The sequence below is a fragment of the Phoenix dactylifera genome, chromosome 5 (genome assembly GCF_009389715.1).
Source record: "Phoenix dactylifera cultivar Barhee BC4 chromosome 5, palm_55x_up_171113_PBpolish2nd_filt_p, whole genome shotgun sequence".
In the NCBI taxonomy this organism is placed as follows: Eukaryota; Viridiplantae; Streptophyta; class Magnoliopsida; order Arecales; family Arecaceae; genus Phoenix; species Phoenix dactylifera.
Genome location: NC_052396.1, coordinates 7565931 through 7580464, shown reverse-complemented (window position 1 = coordinate 7580464; position 14534 = coordinate 7565931). Strand labels below are relative to the sequence as shown.

Sequence of the window (14534 nt, the reverse complement as noted above, 5' to 3'; positions counted from 1 at the left end):
TGAAAACATTAATGAAGATTTATGAGCTATCGTATGCTATATCATTCTTGCGTGGTTGGACTTTCATTGATATTTGACGTACATACTTATATTGATTATTTGAGTCTTTTGATAGCCGGTTTATGATTTCATGAAATGTGCATCGATTTGTCGTGGCTTTCAAATTCGTATTATTATTGTGTTGGTATGGATGTGTAGGGATTCTTACTGGGCTGTAAAGCTCACCCCCTTTTCTTCTTTTTCTTTACCAGAGTTGCAGGTTGCATAGTTTTGGATGGGATGGGCGCAGAGTGCGAGCACCAGAGTCATTAGTTAGTTAGTTGTTTATCCTTCTTTGATGTCGATGAACATTTGAAGAGCTCGTAATTGAACTAATTTGTTTATTTGGACATGTCGGATTTGTCTATTTGAATTTCTAAATTAGTTGTGGATTTATTGGAATTCTTGTTAATCATAGGCCTTGCATGATCTTTAGGGCACTGCTCTAGGGCTCATGCGGCCGGTCGCGTACCGGACCCGGGTGCTGGGTTCGGGGCGTGACAAAGCTTACCAATAGTAATATTTACTTGATACTTGGACCTAATTTGTGCTCGATCCAAACCTTGGTGAATGTTGAGCAGGACCAGTTCTTGAATGAATAGAGAATGTGTACCCACCCAACCAACCCAATCCAAAAGATGGAACCTGGACATGGAACAAGACCAAGCGCATGCCAAGCCGGGACAAAATGGTTACTGAGAACTAGCCGTGGTTGGAGACGGCGTAATATGTGACGGATTTGTCATACTAAGGGCGCCAAATGGATGTTCTTCAAACAAACAAGGACTTTCCCCGCAGAGGAATAGAAGAAAAACAAAGAAATAATGCAATCTAGAAGCAGAGACTACTTGCAGGAATAAACTTTCATTAATAATGGGGCCAATTTTTATAAGTTGTAGAGCTCCTTCAAAGGACCGTTACTTCTAAAAGATCGTTGTCGAGGACCAGCCAAAGGCTTCCACTTTCTCCGAAAGTGTGGCATTCTTCCTCTTGGATGAAGAAATCGTGGCTGATTTTTACTGAGAAGGCTTTAGAATAGTCACTCCATCGCCATTCTTTAATGTCTTCCTCCTCTGATAGCGCCTAGTCTCTTAATAGGGAGGTAAGTTTATCGTATTCTTCTCTCCCTCTGCTACTCAGCCTTATCGATCTCATTGAGATTGGAGGCGCTGAAGAATTCAGCGACCGTGATGTTGGGTTTCTTTGCGAGATGACATGGCGTTGGGTTTCTTTGAATGGTTCGTCGCTTCCCCAAGCATCGTTCCAAAATGAGATTTCATTACCATAGGGAGATTCCATTTCCTATGTACCTCGCACCAATTGCTGATTGCCACATCAGTGTCGTGAATTGAACATAAATCTCACCGGTGATTGGCAGCAATGCCTTCATTCCGTAAACATATCCTTTGTAACTAATCTAGGGAAGTAACAATTGTGAGCAAGATTTAAACAAAATTGACCGTAGAATTATGCTGTCAATGAATATGAGACAATTTCTAGATAAGAAGAGAGTCGTTGCTGACGACAAAGATCTGCAATGATTGAGGCTGACGAGTGTGAACTTAGAGAAGACATCCCACCTCCCTGGCCTTTCCACCACCAAATGGTCACCCGGCATCATCCACTACCAAATGTGTGGCAACCAGAGAAGTGAATTCTCCAATTTGCTAATGATTTTATATTATCCATACCGACACATTTTTGCCGAAGCAGCAGCCATTGGCCTATAAATAAGGCTTTAGCGTATCACTTCCCCAAAACTGAAAAAAATGGGTTCCCAGCGTCCTCTCTCGTTTGCTTTACTAGCATTCTTAACTCTGCTTAGCTCCCAAGAGATGTTATCTGGACTCGAAGCATCAAATAAAGAATCAACTAGAGTAAGTTTCATGAATTATTATCTCATTGCAATTAATGCCATGGGCTCGTAGATTTTTCCTTTTTTTTAATTCTGTAGATGAAGGATTGTTTAAATCCCACCCGTTCTCATTTTATAAAAGAATATGTAGACGTGGTGCACTATGGCCAACCAGAAAAGAATAAGTGGTTCTTTACTACTGGATTTCTGATCAGGTGTACATTGTGTACTTGGGAGAAAAAAAACATGAGGACCCTGACCTCGTCACCGCATCGCACCATGAGATGCTCGCTTCTCTTCTTGGGAGGTAGCTTTGCTTCACGGGCTGCTGTCTGTTTTTGGCCAAAACTTTTCTTTCAGATATTATAACAAATTAACTTAAGCTCGTCGCATTCCAGCAAGGAGGAAGCTCTCCAATCAATTGTCTACAGCTATAGGCATGGATTTTCTGGCTTCGCCGCAATGCTTACAGAATCACAAGCAAAGAATATTGCAGGTTTGACGTGTTTTGTCATCAAGAAGTATCTAAATTTAGCTGCCTGCATATAAGCTGTCAGTACGTGTTTTCTCCTGCAGAGTTGCCTGAAGTCGTTAGCGTCATGCCAAATCGAGTGCATCGAATTCAAACGACTCGGAGCTGGGACTACCTTGGGCTACACTATTACCAACCTACAGGATTACTCCCCAAGGCTAAATATGGAGATGGTGTGATCATCGGAGTTATCGATTCAGGTCAGTCCCATTTCAACCAAGGTCTGGTAAACTTTTCTAATGATTAGTGGGGAATAGCATATTCTGACGCCAAAGTATGCTTCTCAGGCATATGGCCAGAATCAAGAAGCTTCAGTGACCATGGGTATGGTCCCATACCATCACGGTGGAAAGGTAAGTGCGCGGTAGAACCTACATTTGGTGCCAACAACTGTAGTCGAAAGATCATCGGAGCTCGATATTATGCCAGAGGCGTCAAGGCGGAGGACCTCGTCGGTGAATACATGTCTCCCCGGGATTTCAATACTCATGGGACGCATACAGCTTCCACTGCAGCTGGTGTGCCGGTGGACAGCGTAAGCTTCCACGGCCTTGGTGCGGGGATGGTAAGAGGAGGCGCCCCTCGTGCTCGGCTAGCCATATACAAGGCATGCTGGGGCCAGGCAGGGCAATGCTCCGACTCTACGGTGCTCAAGGCATTTGATGATGCTATACATGATGGTGTGGATGTCATATCCCTGTCGCTCCATGGAGATGGATATCCTGCTGGTTCGTTGCCTGCAGTTATGAAGGGGATCACGGTGGCTTTCATTGCCGGAAACCAGGGGCCCGTGCCGCAGACTGTTAACAATGACGTCCCATGGGTCATCACGGTAGCAGCAAGCTCGATCGACCGCTCATTTCCCACGGTCATCACCCTCGGAAACAATCAGAAGTTGGTGGTATGAGATTGCTCCTCTGTTTAGCGATTTTTCAAAGACTTGTATTATATGTAAGACCGTAGACTAAAGTAAACGCTCGCATTGTAGAAGTATGAGGTTTTTTGTCCTTTTTTTTGGCAGGGCCAAGGAGCATTCTACAAACCAGACAAAGACCACCAGTTTAAAGAACTAGTCTATGGAGAAAGGTATGGTAGGAACAAAATTTTGGCCTCTGTAGTATGGCATTAGTTTCAATGTCCGTATAGTTATGCAATGTATCAGGGAGGGAGAAATGGGATAAAATAAAAAGAGTGGATGATAAGTTTTCTTTTTTTTTTGTTTTGGATCTATAAAAAACCGCCAATATGACTTGGGTTCTATAAAATTTGTTCCCTGGGTAGAAAGGTCCACAACTTATTGACGACAGCAGAGACCTTCAGGCTTCAGTTAATGATAAAGGTTTGCTAATGCTTTCTTAAAAGATAAGGTTAGTTAATAAAGATATGAATCTCAAGTCTGACATGTATTGCACTCAAAACTGTTTGAAAGTAAAATTTTCCATTGAAACCTAAGACACAAAAGGGACCTTATGAAACTTTAGAGAGGGAAAGAAAAAACAGAGATGTATGATGAGTCCCATCTTTGTCCACCCATAAGAATGATAGAGAGATAACCCAAATCAAATTTTAAAGAAAAATATGACACTGTAAATGGTCATTAGAAAGCGACATATGGGCCTAGATAGAAACAAACTGATGAAGGACGAAAGACTTTTTGGACTTCTGAAACCCTAACAGACAAGAATATTTCTCTCTCTTTAGTCGAAGGGGAAAAAATTATTTATTGCTACTATATAAAGTATAAACTCAGACTGAAAGCTGGGAAATTCATGGCAGCTGTGACGAGGAGTCTTTGAATGGTACTCACGTAGATGGGAAGTTTGTTCTGTGTTTCGATCCGCAAAATGTGCCTTCAACCATACCACGAGAAGTCATATCCACAGCAATCGAAACCGTGCTGAATGCTCAGGGCAAGGGTGTTATTTTTGCGCATTACACTTCATTCCTCATGGATTATCTTCTTTCATATCAAGGTCTCCCATGCATTGCAGTAGACCTCGCGATTGGGCAGCAAATTAAAGACTACATGGATTCTGTGAGGTGATATTCTCCTCTTGTTACCAACTTCAATCTTTTCGAGATAAATTTAGGAGTTCTTTAAAGATCTAATAGTTGATGATGATTTACAGGAAACCAATGGTGAAGGTAGAACCAACGCGTAGTGTTGTTGGGCAAGTGCAATCACCCAACGTGGCATCCTTCTCTTCCAGAGGGCCAAGTATATCATACCCTGAATTGATCAAGGTACATTCAAGCATAGCCCATCTATCGTTCTAATTTTTGTTGTAGTTCTTTGATAGTTTACATCCCACTTTTATCATTAAAACATGGTGTGTGTCTGTGTGTGTGTGTGTGTCTTTTTTTTTTTTGAAATTTAAATAGCCTGATATTGCTGCACCTGGAACCAACATATTGGCCGCGGTAGGGGACTCATATGGATTTGACACAGGAACCTCCATGGCATGCCCTCATGTGGCTGGGATAGCTGCATTGCTGAAATCATCACATCCTGATTGGTCCCCTGCAGCTATTAAATCAGCAATTATCACTACAGGTACCATGGACTTCAACTAAATAATTACGTCTCTCATCTTTTTGACATAGCATTGCACTTACATGTGCATGGTTGATGTTGAACATGAAGCATCCGTGACCGATGGATATGGACAGCCAATAGTGGCAGAGGGGGTTCCACGTAAGCTTGCCGATCCTTTTGACTATGGTGGGGGTCAAATCAACCCCAACAAAGCCATGGATCCTGGCCTTGTGTATGACATCAATCCTAAAGAGTACCTCGAGTTCTTTAACTGTCGTTTCGGCCTGCATGGTGGCTGCAACACCAAACAGAGACCTTTATATCACTTGAATCTTCCCTCAATTGCCATCCCTAATCTTCGAAAAACTGTGATGGTTCAGAGAACTGTCACAAATGTAGGCAAGGTTGACGCAGTCTACAAGGCAGCACTTGAAATCCCGCCCGGCATTAAGATGGTGGTGGAGCCTTCTGTTCTTGTTTTCAATGCTAGAAGCAAGGTTCGGACTTTTACTGTCACTTTCACGCCAACTCACAAGAAGCAAGGGGTCTACGGTTTCGGAAGCTTGACTTGGCATGATGGAAGTCATTCTGTGAGGAGTCCGATCGCAGTTCGCACAACTATCCAAGACTTCTATGCGGACACCTTTTAAAAAATTCTAAACCTTGCGCAACCTGTTGGAGAATGGAATAAAACAGGTTGCTAAGAATAAAAGAGAATCTTTACCGGTTCTCTAAGATTGTGTGAACTATTAATGTTGGATTTCAAGTCTTTAAAATATAATATATTAGTATATTACTCAGGTTTTTACCTTGGAAACATAGATGGAATAAGAAATTTCTTTGCTGGATCTCCCTTAACAAAAATTAATGCATGTACACCGCTTGAAAATTTTGATTTTCTTTGCATGACCCTGTGATTTTGTATTTTACATGTATGGCTTCTTAGTTTTTTATCTTTTCCTGTCGATACCCTGGCCATTAAGTATTGTTAACAACTATCAGCCAAAACTGTTATAAGAGTCATTTGATCATGGTTAAAGATTAACCTTTCAAAAGAAGTAGAGCATAAAAGTAGAGAAATAATAATGCTGATCTCTAACCCAATAATTTCACATAATGACTAGAGAATTTACCCATCTTGAGAAGCACCCCTAGAAGCTGGAACACAACTCCCTCCACCAACAAAGAGAGGTGCAACTGCAAGGCTACAGGTCAATTTGCAGGACACATTTTACAATTAGTTAACCGTTGTAGCTGCCCACAATCAACAAGTAAAATTGTTATTTTCTTAATATATTAGATTTATTTTTGGGAAATAATGGTGGGATGCTAATTATATATAATGGAAGAACTATTTATTTCAAACACTTGGAAAAATAAATATTATGATTCACAAATGGGTTTTTCTTCCCAACGGAAGAGGGATGCAACAACTAGATTATAGCTCTGTTTGCTATTAGACAAAATATGTACTAATATATAAAACAAATGCTCTCCTGACAAAATGTACTACATGGCATACTGTTGTCTTCTACAGCTTCACAATGGAGCAGCCCTTTCTCCTTTCTCCTTTTTTTTTTTTTTTGGTTGGTAAAAGTCCTTTCTCCTCTCTCAGAGTCACCTATGAAGCGGCCATCAGCTACCATTCAAGTCTCAATCGCAGTAGTGACATTCACTTTCAGCCATAAAGCCAAATAGCCAAGAGAATGAGTACACACAATAATTTAGCAGACATATCACATCAACACTCCTTTTTATATTGCAATGGAATGTTTTTTTTTCCCCCAAAAGGGGTGATATTGCACCAACATTTCATTAAAATATTCAATGACACAAACGCAAGGAGCTCCTGAAGGAGGTGCCTAGAAAAGACACGGGCAAACTAAAAAAGGCCGGAGAGAATAAGAAAACAGGGAACGCTATAGACAATAGAGGATCAATTGTAAATTACCAAAGTTTTTTAAGAAAAAGTGGGAGTGGATGCATCCCATTTCATTAGAGATTACTGATTGTTATTATAAATAGATGCAAATAATTTTAAAGAGATTAAATAGGTAGGAACTTAATTTCATGTCTCACAATATATTTTTTTTTACTAAAAAAGATGGCAAATTAAGTTTCATCTCGCAACTGTAAAAGAAATCACTCCATAGCTATACAGCATATTACAATATAAGCAAAAGATTTCAAGCTTGAGGTGAAAAAAAAATAAAATTAATTAACAATTGGGTCAGGATTGGAAAAATGCCATTGTGACAGTTCATGTTTATGGCTTAAGCAAGCTAACTCTATCTAAATCCTTGTTGTAAGCTTACAAACTTATATGTTTTGTTACAATAACTTTTTGCCTCAGCACAATCCATACATGGCCTAGATTATAGTGTACGGGCACATGGTTCTTTTTTCTCTTATTTAAGAACTATCAATAGATCACGAATGTTATAACTAACGATTAGCAAGTAATCTCTCTTCTTAATCAAACAAATTGCATTATCTCATGCCGTAAACTATCATGCTGAGAGTATAAAGTCTAACCATTACCCTACGAATGCTTTCATCTACACAGGTTGATGAAGGTCTAGCTGACTCTTCTGAAATACCGAAGGAATATCAACTATTACATGGAGAGAAATCATTAACTACTTGTTATATCATACTAGGGCTTCAAGAAGACCTAGTGCCTCTAGCACCAAGTTATCATTCAAATTAGTTCTCTCAAATATCAACTTCAAAATCCACCCAATCCCCGGGCCCCCCCAACAGCACCACAGAGTATCTACTTTGTTGACCAAAGAGAGAGGCATCTTCTTAGTGCTCAGAGCCAAAAACGCCATTCTAGTGCTGTGCGGGGATGGAAATGGAAAGAACCGTAGCCACGACACAACGTGCGAGTGACTTTTGCGCCGTCTCATGTTGTACTTGACATGGATATCCATTCATCCGTGTTCACACGTGTGGCCTCCATTTAGAGGACTTGTGTGCCAAGTAGATTTGCCTGGAACGGACCGGACCGGACCGCAGCAGGTTATCAACAAAGTTGGGAACTATCTTATTATAAAGAACTATGAGACTGTGTATTTACTTCTATATTAATTATGTACTAGATAAATTTTAAATATTTTTATAAATTAATAAATTTAAATAATATTTTTTAACTAATCTTTTTAGATAAGATATTAAATTGTTATATTTACCATATTTGTTGAAATATCATGAATTATATCAGTATATTTTGGAAGACAAGATTTAGTCCATAAATTATACAATATTATTTGAACATTGGACAACATCAAGGTCCCTCATCAATATTTCGAGGGCAACTTGATTAAAAGATGGGGAAGTTTAGATTGGATTTCGTAGAAAGTATTCAGTATTCCTTCAAAATTTCTCTAATAAGTTGAATATTAAATATTATATATATATGTGTGTGTGTGTGTGATAGGAGGAAAAATGGATCGTCCAGCCCGCAACTGAAAGGCCGCCCAGTTTCAGCCCAGTAAACGTCCACGCCAATCGGGTAAATCTTTATTTCGGCCTAGAGTTAGCTCGATTTCGGGACTCCGCCAAAAGTTCCACCAACTTTAGATATTCGCCGACTCCTCCGACCAAGCTCAAAGTGCCTTCAGATATTTTTCAAAAGAAGTAAAGAATAGAAGTAGAGAAATAATAATGCTAATCTCTAATCCACTAGTGGACACCATTTAATGCTCAGAGATACGTATGTTATTTTGCTAGAAAAAGAGATGATTTTTTAAGCTGGTGGACCAAAAAAATGTTGTCTGAAAGGGTGCTCATGCAAAACATAAAATTATTATAGAAACAAAATTAAAATTTCGAGGGGAACATATGCAAGAAAAAATAGGTAATGGTAGTAATATCATGTAGCTATAATATATTTTTTTAAAACAAAAGAAAGATGGGAGAGTCTGACCACTAATTTCACATACATGACTAGAGAATTTACCCATCTTATGAAGCACCCTTGGAAGTTGGAACACAACTCCCTCCAACAAGAAAGAGGGGTGCAACTGCAAGGCTACAGTTCAATTTGCGGGATACATTTTACAATTAGTTAACCCTTGTAGCTACCCACAATCAACAAGTAAAATTGTTATTTTCTTAATATATTAGATTTATTTTTTAAAATAACGACGGGATGCAAATTATATATAATGAAAGAACTACTTATTTCAAACACTTGGAGAAATAAATATTATGATTCACGAATGGATTTTTCTTCCCAACGGAAGAGGGATGCAACAACTAGGTCATAGCTCCGTCTGCTATTAGAAAAAATATGGACTAATATATAAAACAAATGCTCTCCTGACAAAATGTACTACATGGCATACTGTTGACTTCTACAGTTTCACGATGGAGCAGTCCTTTCTTCTTCTTCTTTTCTTGGTAAAAATCCTTTCTCCTCTTTCACCTATCAAGCAGCCATCCACTACCATGGATATCCATTCAAGTGTCAAATCAAATAAGCTTATGATGTAGGTAAGTAGTGTCATTCACTTTCAGCCATAAAGCCAAAAAGCCAAGAGAATGAGAACACACAATAACTTAGAAGACATATCACATCAACACTCCATTTTATATTGCAATGGAAAGTTTTTTTTTTGTTTGCCTCCAGAAGGGGTGATATTGCACCAACATTTCATTAAAATATTAAATGACACAAACGCAAGGAGCTCCTGAAGGAGGTACTTAGAAAAGACACAGGCAAACTAAAAAAGACCGGAGAGAAGAAGAAAACAGGGAACGCTATAGACAATAGAGGATCAATTGCTAAATTACCAAAAAATTTTAAGGAAAAGTTGGAGTGGATGCATCCCATTTCATTAGAGATTACTGATTGTTATTATAAATAGATGTAAATAATTCTAAAGAGATTAAACAGGTAAGAACTTTGATGTCTCACAATATATATTTTTTTACTATAAAAGATGGCAAATCAAGTTTCATCTCGCAATTGTAAAAGAAATAACTCCAGAGCTATATAGCATGTTACAATATAAGCAAAAGATTCCAAGCTTGAGGTGAAAAAAAAACTAAAATTAATTAACAGTTGGGTCAGAATTGAAAAAATGTCATTGTGAATGTTCATGTTTATGGCTTAAGCAAGCTAGCCCTATCTGAATCCTTGTAGCAAGCTTACAAACCTATATGTTTGTTACAATAACTTTTTGCCTCGGCACAATCCATACTTGGCCTGGATTATAGTGTACGTACACTTGCACTGGTTGTTTTTCTCTTATTTAAGAGCTATCAATAGATCACGAATGTTATAACTAATGATTAGCAAGTAATCTCCCCTCTTAATCAAACAAATTGCATTATCTCATGCCGTAAACTATCATGCTGAGAGTATAAAGTCTAACCATTACCCCACGAATACTTTCATCTACACAGGTTGACGAAGGCCTAGTTGACTTTTCTGAGATATCGAAGGAATATCGACTATTACATGGAGAGAAAACTCAAAATTAGTCAATGGCATTAGTTCTTACGATATTGCGCATCACTGCTCAAGTCATCAACTACTTGTTCTATCATACTAGGGTTTCAAGAAGACCTAGTGCCTCTAGCACCAAGTCATCATTCAAATTAGTTCTCTCACATATCAACTTCAAAATCCACCCAATCCCCGTGCCCCACAACAGCACTATAGAGCATCTACTTTGTTGACCAAAACGAGAGGCACCTTCTTAGTGCACAAAGCCAAAAACGCCATTCTAGTGCTGCGTGGGGATCGAAATGAAAAGGACTGTAGCCAGGACACAACATGCAAGTGACTTTTGTGCCGTCTATTTGACATGGATATCCATTCATCCATGTTCACACGTGTGGCCTCCATTTAGAGGACTTGTGTGCCAAGTAGATTTGCCTGGATCGGACCGGACCGCGGCATATTACGAGGACCCATGAGACCGCATATTTAATCCGAAATTAATTATATACTAGATAAATTTTAGATATTTATATAAAACTAATAAATTTAAATAATATTTTCTAACTAATTTTTTTTTTTTAAGATAAGATATTAAGTTGTTATACTTACCATATTTGTCAGAATATCATGGATTATGTCACTATATTTTGGAATATCACTAGGCAGGACCCAGCCTATGGTCATACACATTGCTAGCTTAGCTAAAGGAGTCGATTTCAAGATTCGCGCAATGATGCTCAATATGAGCAATCAAGGTGTTTCGAATGCCGAGAAAGTCTTGATATTTAATGAATTTATGTGCACTTCTCATGTTACGTCATGATATTGTAATAATGGCTTGTTTGGTTCGGCACCCAAATCTCCTAAAACTCTTAAAATCATGAATTTAAAAAATATATATATTTTTGGTGGAATGTCTCGTACTTACATTCTCATCTCTTAACCATCTGTACTCTCTACTTTCTCATTTTGACAGTCGTGCATGTTTTAGAATATATTAACTTTACTAGTTTGAAAATTTTAAATCAAAATACAAGATGAAGTCATGAAAATGACACAACCTTAAAGCATACAAATTGGTTTTTCTGAAGTAATATTTTATTCATCTCAGTTTCTGAAGTAGACACGAGAGTAGTATGGGATAGTATCAACTATACAGCGTTTGTCCTGAAGGCTAACCATATTCATTTCAAGAGCGATTCGACGATTGTTATTGGATGGACTTCGAGACAGACCTGACCAATGGATGTCTTGAGGATAGCTATGAGTTGCACTGCATTCTAGCCATTTATACATATCAATGGATGAATAGCCACTATGGATTGGATAGTTTTTTACGTGGCTAAGCACTCTAGTGTTACATTATGGCCTGAATCTGTATCTATTCCTTCTCTGTCATGTGATGTTTTATTTTTTGATTTTGTAAAATGTATTCACACTAGTAGTATATAATCTTTCCATTTTATTAAAAAATAATAATAATAGTTTTTTATTTCCTAACATATCTTATTCCAAAAATCAAATTATGGATGTCAAATTATTTATAAATTCTGCTTCAATATTGGATGAAAGATTTTGAAAGTTGGTGAATAGAAATGTTTTTTTGATGATAGACAGTGTGGCCAACAAAAATCGCAGACTAGGGCTGGGAAAAGAAATGGAAGAAGAGGAAGGTACGAAAATATTTTTTATAGTCTTGGGTATCCCCTACTGGTTCCTTTCCGGTTTTCAGATTTTTCCGACACAAAACCTGATATAAGAATGGACACACGTGTCCTCCAAATCACTCACTTGTGCGAGTACATGAAGTTTCCTCACCATCGAGGGTGACTAACCCTAGTTTTGAACTTATAATGGAAGAAACTTGGTAACATTATATGATGCCTACCGATAGTACAATAAGTTACATGCTACAACCAAAACACTTCCAGATTATGACGCAAAACCCCAAAAAGACCTTTATGGCCTTTTAACAAAATGCGAGTTGATCAACCCAAATGGACCAGATTTTATGTTATTTGGGCCAGATTGTAGGGCCATCCTGGCCTAGTGAAAGTCGCATAGCATCGGCTTAACCCAGCCCATTTGCATCTTGATACTAGCATGACAAAAAAAAAATTGACTAAAAGCGAATCACTTAGGTTTGACAAGATTTAGGTCAAATAGACAGTTGATGGCATATTAATTTTATTCCATCTTCACATTAACACTTGGGTATAGGGAAAATCCATTAATTCAATATAGATCATGTAAACTCTCTAATTATTCATGATGGATCCTTGGAGTCAATCTGTCAAACCCTTTCTAATTTTACTAATAGTCTCAATCTGTTATCGTGGCATAACACATTGGATCCTTGTTATGAACTTCTCCAATGTTTCTTTTCTTTCTTTCTTTTCTCTCTTTCACGATGATCCTACCGTATGCTTGTTAAGAGGATGTGTAACTGGAACCCTTTCTTTAAATATTTAAAATTAATTTATCGGTCGAAAAGTTCTCTAGATAGTGTATTTGATATTTTCTCAATACATGGAATATATACATGGCTATACAATTCAAAGGCCTTTTGTCGAGTCTAATATCTTATATGATAATCATTCAACACTGAATTTGGCTTTGGCCTGTTTCTCTATTAAATAACAAGTACTGCTTCATGATTCTTTATCCCTCAAATTCCACCCGACAAAGAAAATCTATGCAAATCCACTGCCACGAAAGCACCATAAATATTTTTCTAAATATTATGCATGTTCTATCTGAAAATTGACCCGAGCAACGGTCCTTAAATTGCCCTAGTCTACAAGTGGCCAATCCAGGCTAGTTTACCTATCTGAAGTTTGCTTCATGACTCTTAAGTATATTTCTATCACTGGTGCTAGTATTCACCTAGGAGCAAGTTCGCCCACAAAATCTATACCTAGCCACAACCATGATCCAATAGTACCTGCATGCATGTATATCAGACAATCCTCAAGGTTTGGTATAAAAAGTAGGCCCATTTTAAAGAAAGGTTCCCATTTCAAAAGTAGGGCCATTATTAGTAAGCGAATCCTGTCCGTTGTTTGACTACCATTTTAAAATTAGTCCTTTTTGCAGTTGGTATATGTTACGCATGTAATCTGGATGGAAGATAATTGAAAAACATGGCATGAGAGAAATTTCAAGTCTTTTTTTTTTCCCTTCTTCTTTTTTGTAGACATCAGGCCTGGTTTTTTAAATAAAGGCCTTCAAGGATGAGCCTATTTGCAGATAATATTGTACTAAATAATGTAACTGCTGGAATAGTTGACTGATAAAATGGAATTAGAAAAGAAAAAAAAAGAACAATGAGAGAAACCTACCAAAAGTTTTGAAACCAACATAGAGGACCGCAATTTTCCTGAAGAAAAAATTAGAAATGCTAATGGTGCAGTTGTAACTCATTACACCATGAAATAAATGGCTTGGATTAAATAAAGGCCATGACTATTAGGGATGAAAGTAGATCGGATAATATTTGAATCTATTTTTGTATTCAAATCTATTTAAATATGGATAGAAATTTGACCATCCGACTAATATCTATATCCGTATCTATATCCATCAAAGAAAAATGGATATGGATATAGATAAACGACTATCCAATCCATATCTGAATATTCGATTCTATTTGTATCCTTATTTAATTTTATATAGCATTCGTGAGTTTTTAAGAAAAATAAATGATCATATTAATATGCTATTAACTTGATTTATTATCCACTTAGTAATATTTTCGACTTTATGATTATAAAGTTTAATTATTCGATTGGTATCCGTATTTATATCTATACTTTTGGTATTTGATCTGTATCCGTTTAAAACAAATATGGATACAAATTTTGCATCAACTAATATTTGTATATGTATTCATCAAATAAAATAGATATGGATATGGATATGGATATGTTAGTATCTTATCTGTATCTGACCTGATTTCAGCCCTAGTCATGGTAAATAGGCCTTTTTGTATCGAAGACTTAGCCTTAAGTCCAGACCTGAGGAAATATGACCCGGCCGGCCAGGCCCAGCCTTCGTTGGTGGGCCCTGGTGGGGCTCGTAGGCCGGACGGGCTGGGCCAGTTTGATGTATGTAACTT

The 14534-nt window shown here is 37.7% G+C and overlaps 1 protein-coding gene across 1 annotated transcript; it reads left to right on the top strand.

Annotated features, from left to right (window-relative positions):
* The first annotated feature begins 1785 nt into the window (after nt 1-1785).
* On the top strand, nt 1786-5826 carry LOC103702765 (subtilisin-like protease SBT3.3). The gene is made up of 10 exons (XM_008785325.3): nt 1786-1916; nt 2110-2201; nt 2293-2390; nt 2471-2626; nt 2714-3327; nt 3448-3512; nt 4203-4466; nt 4556-4670; nt 4809-4980; nt 5071-5826. The coding sequence occupies exons 1-10, from the start codon at nt 1809-1811 to the stop codon at nt 5610-5612; spliced, it is 2226 nt and encodes a 741-aa protein (XP_008783547.3). The 5' UTR covers nt 1786-1808; the 3' UTR covers nt 5613-5826.
* The last annotated feature ends 8708 nt before the right edge of the window (nt 5827-14534 follow it).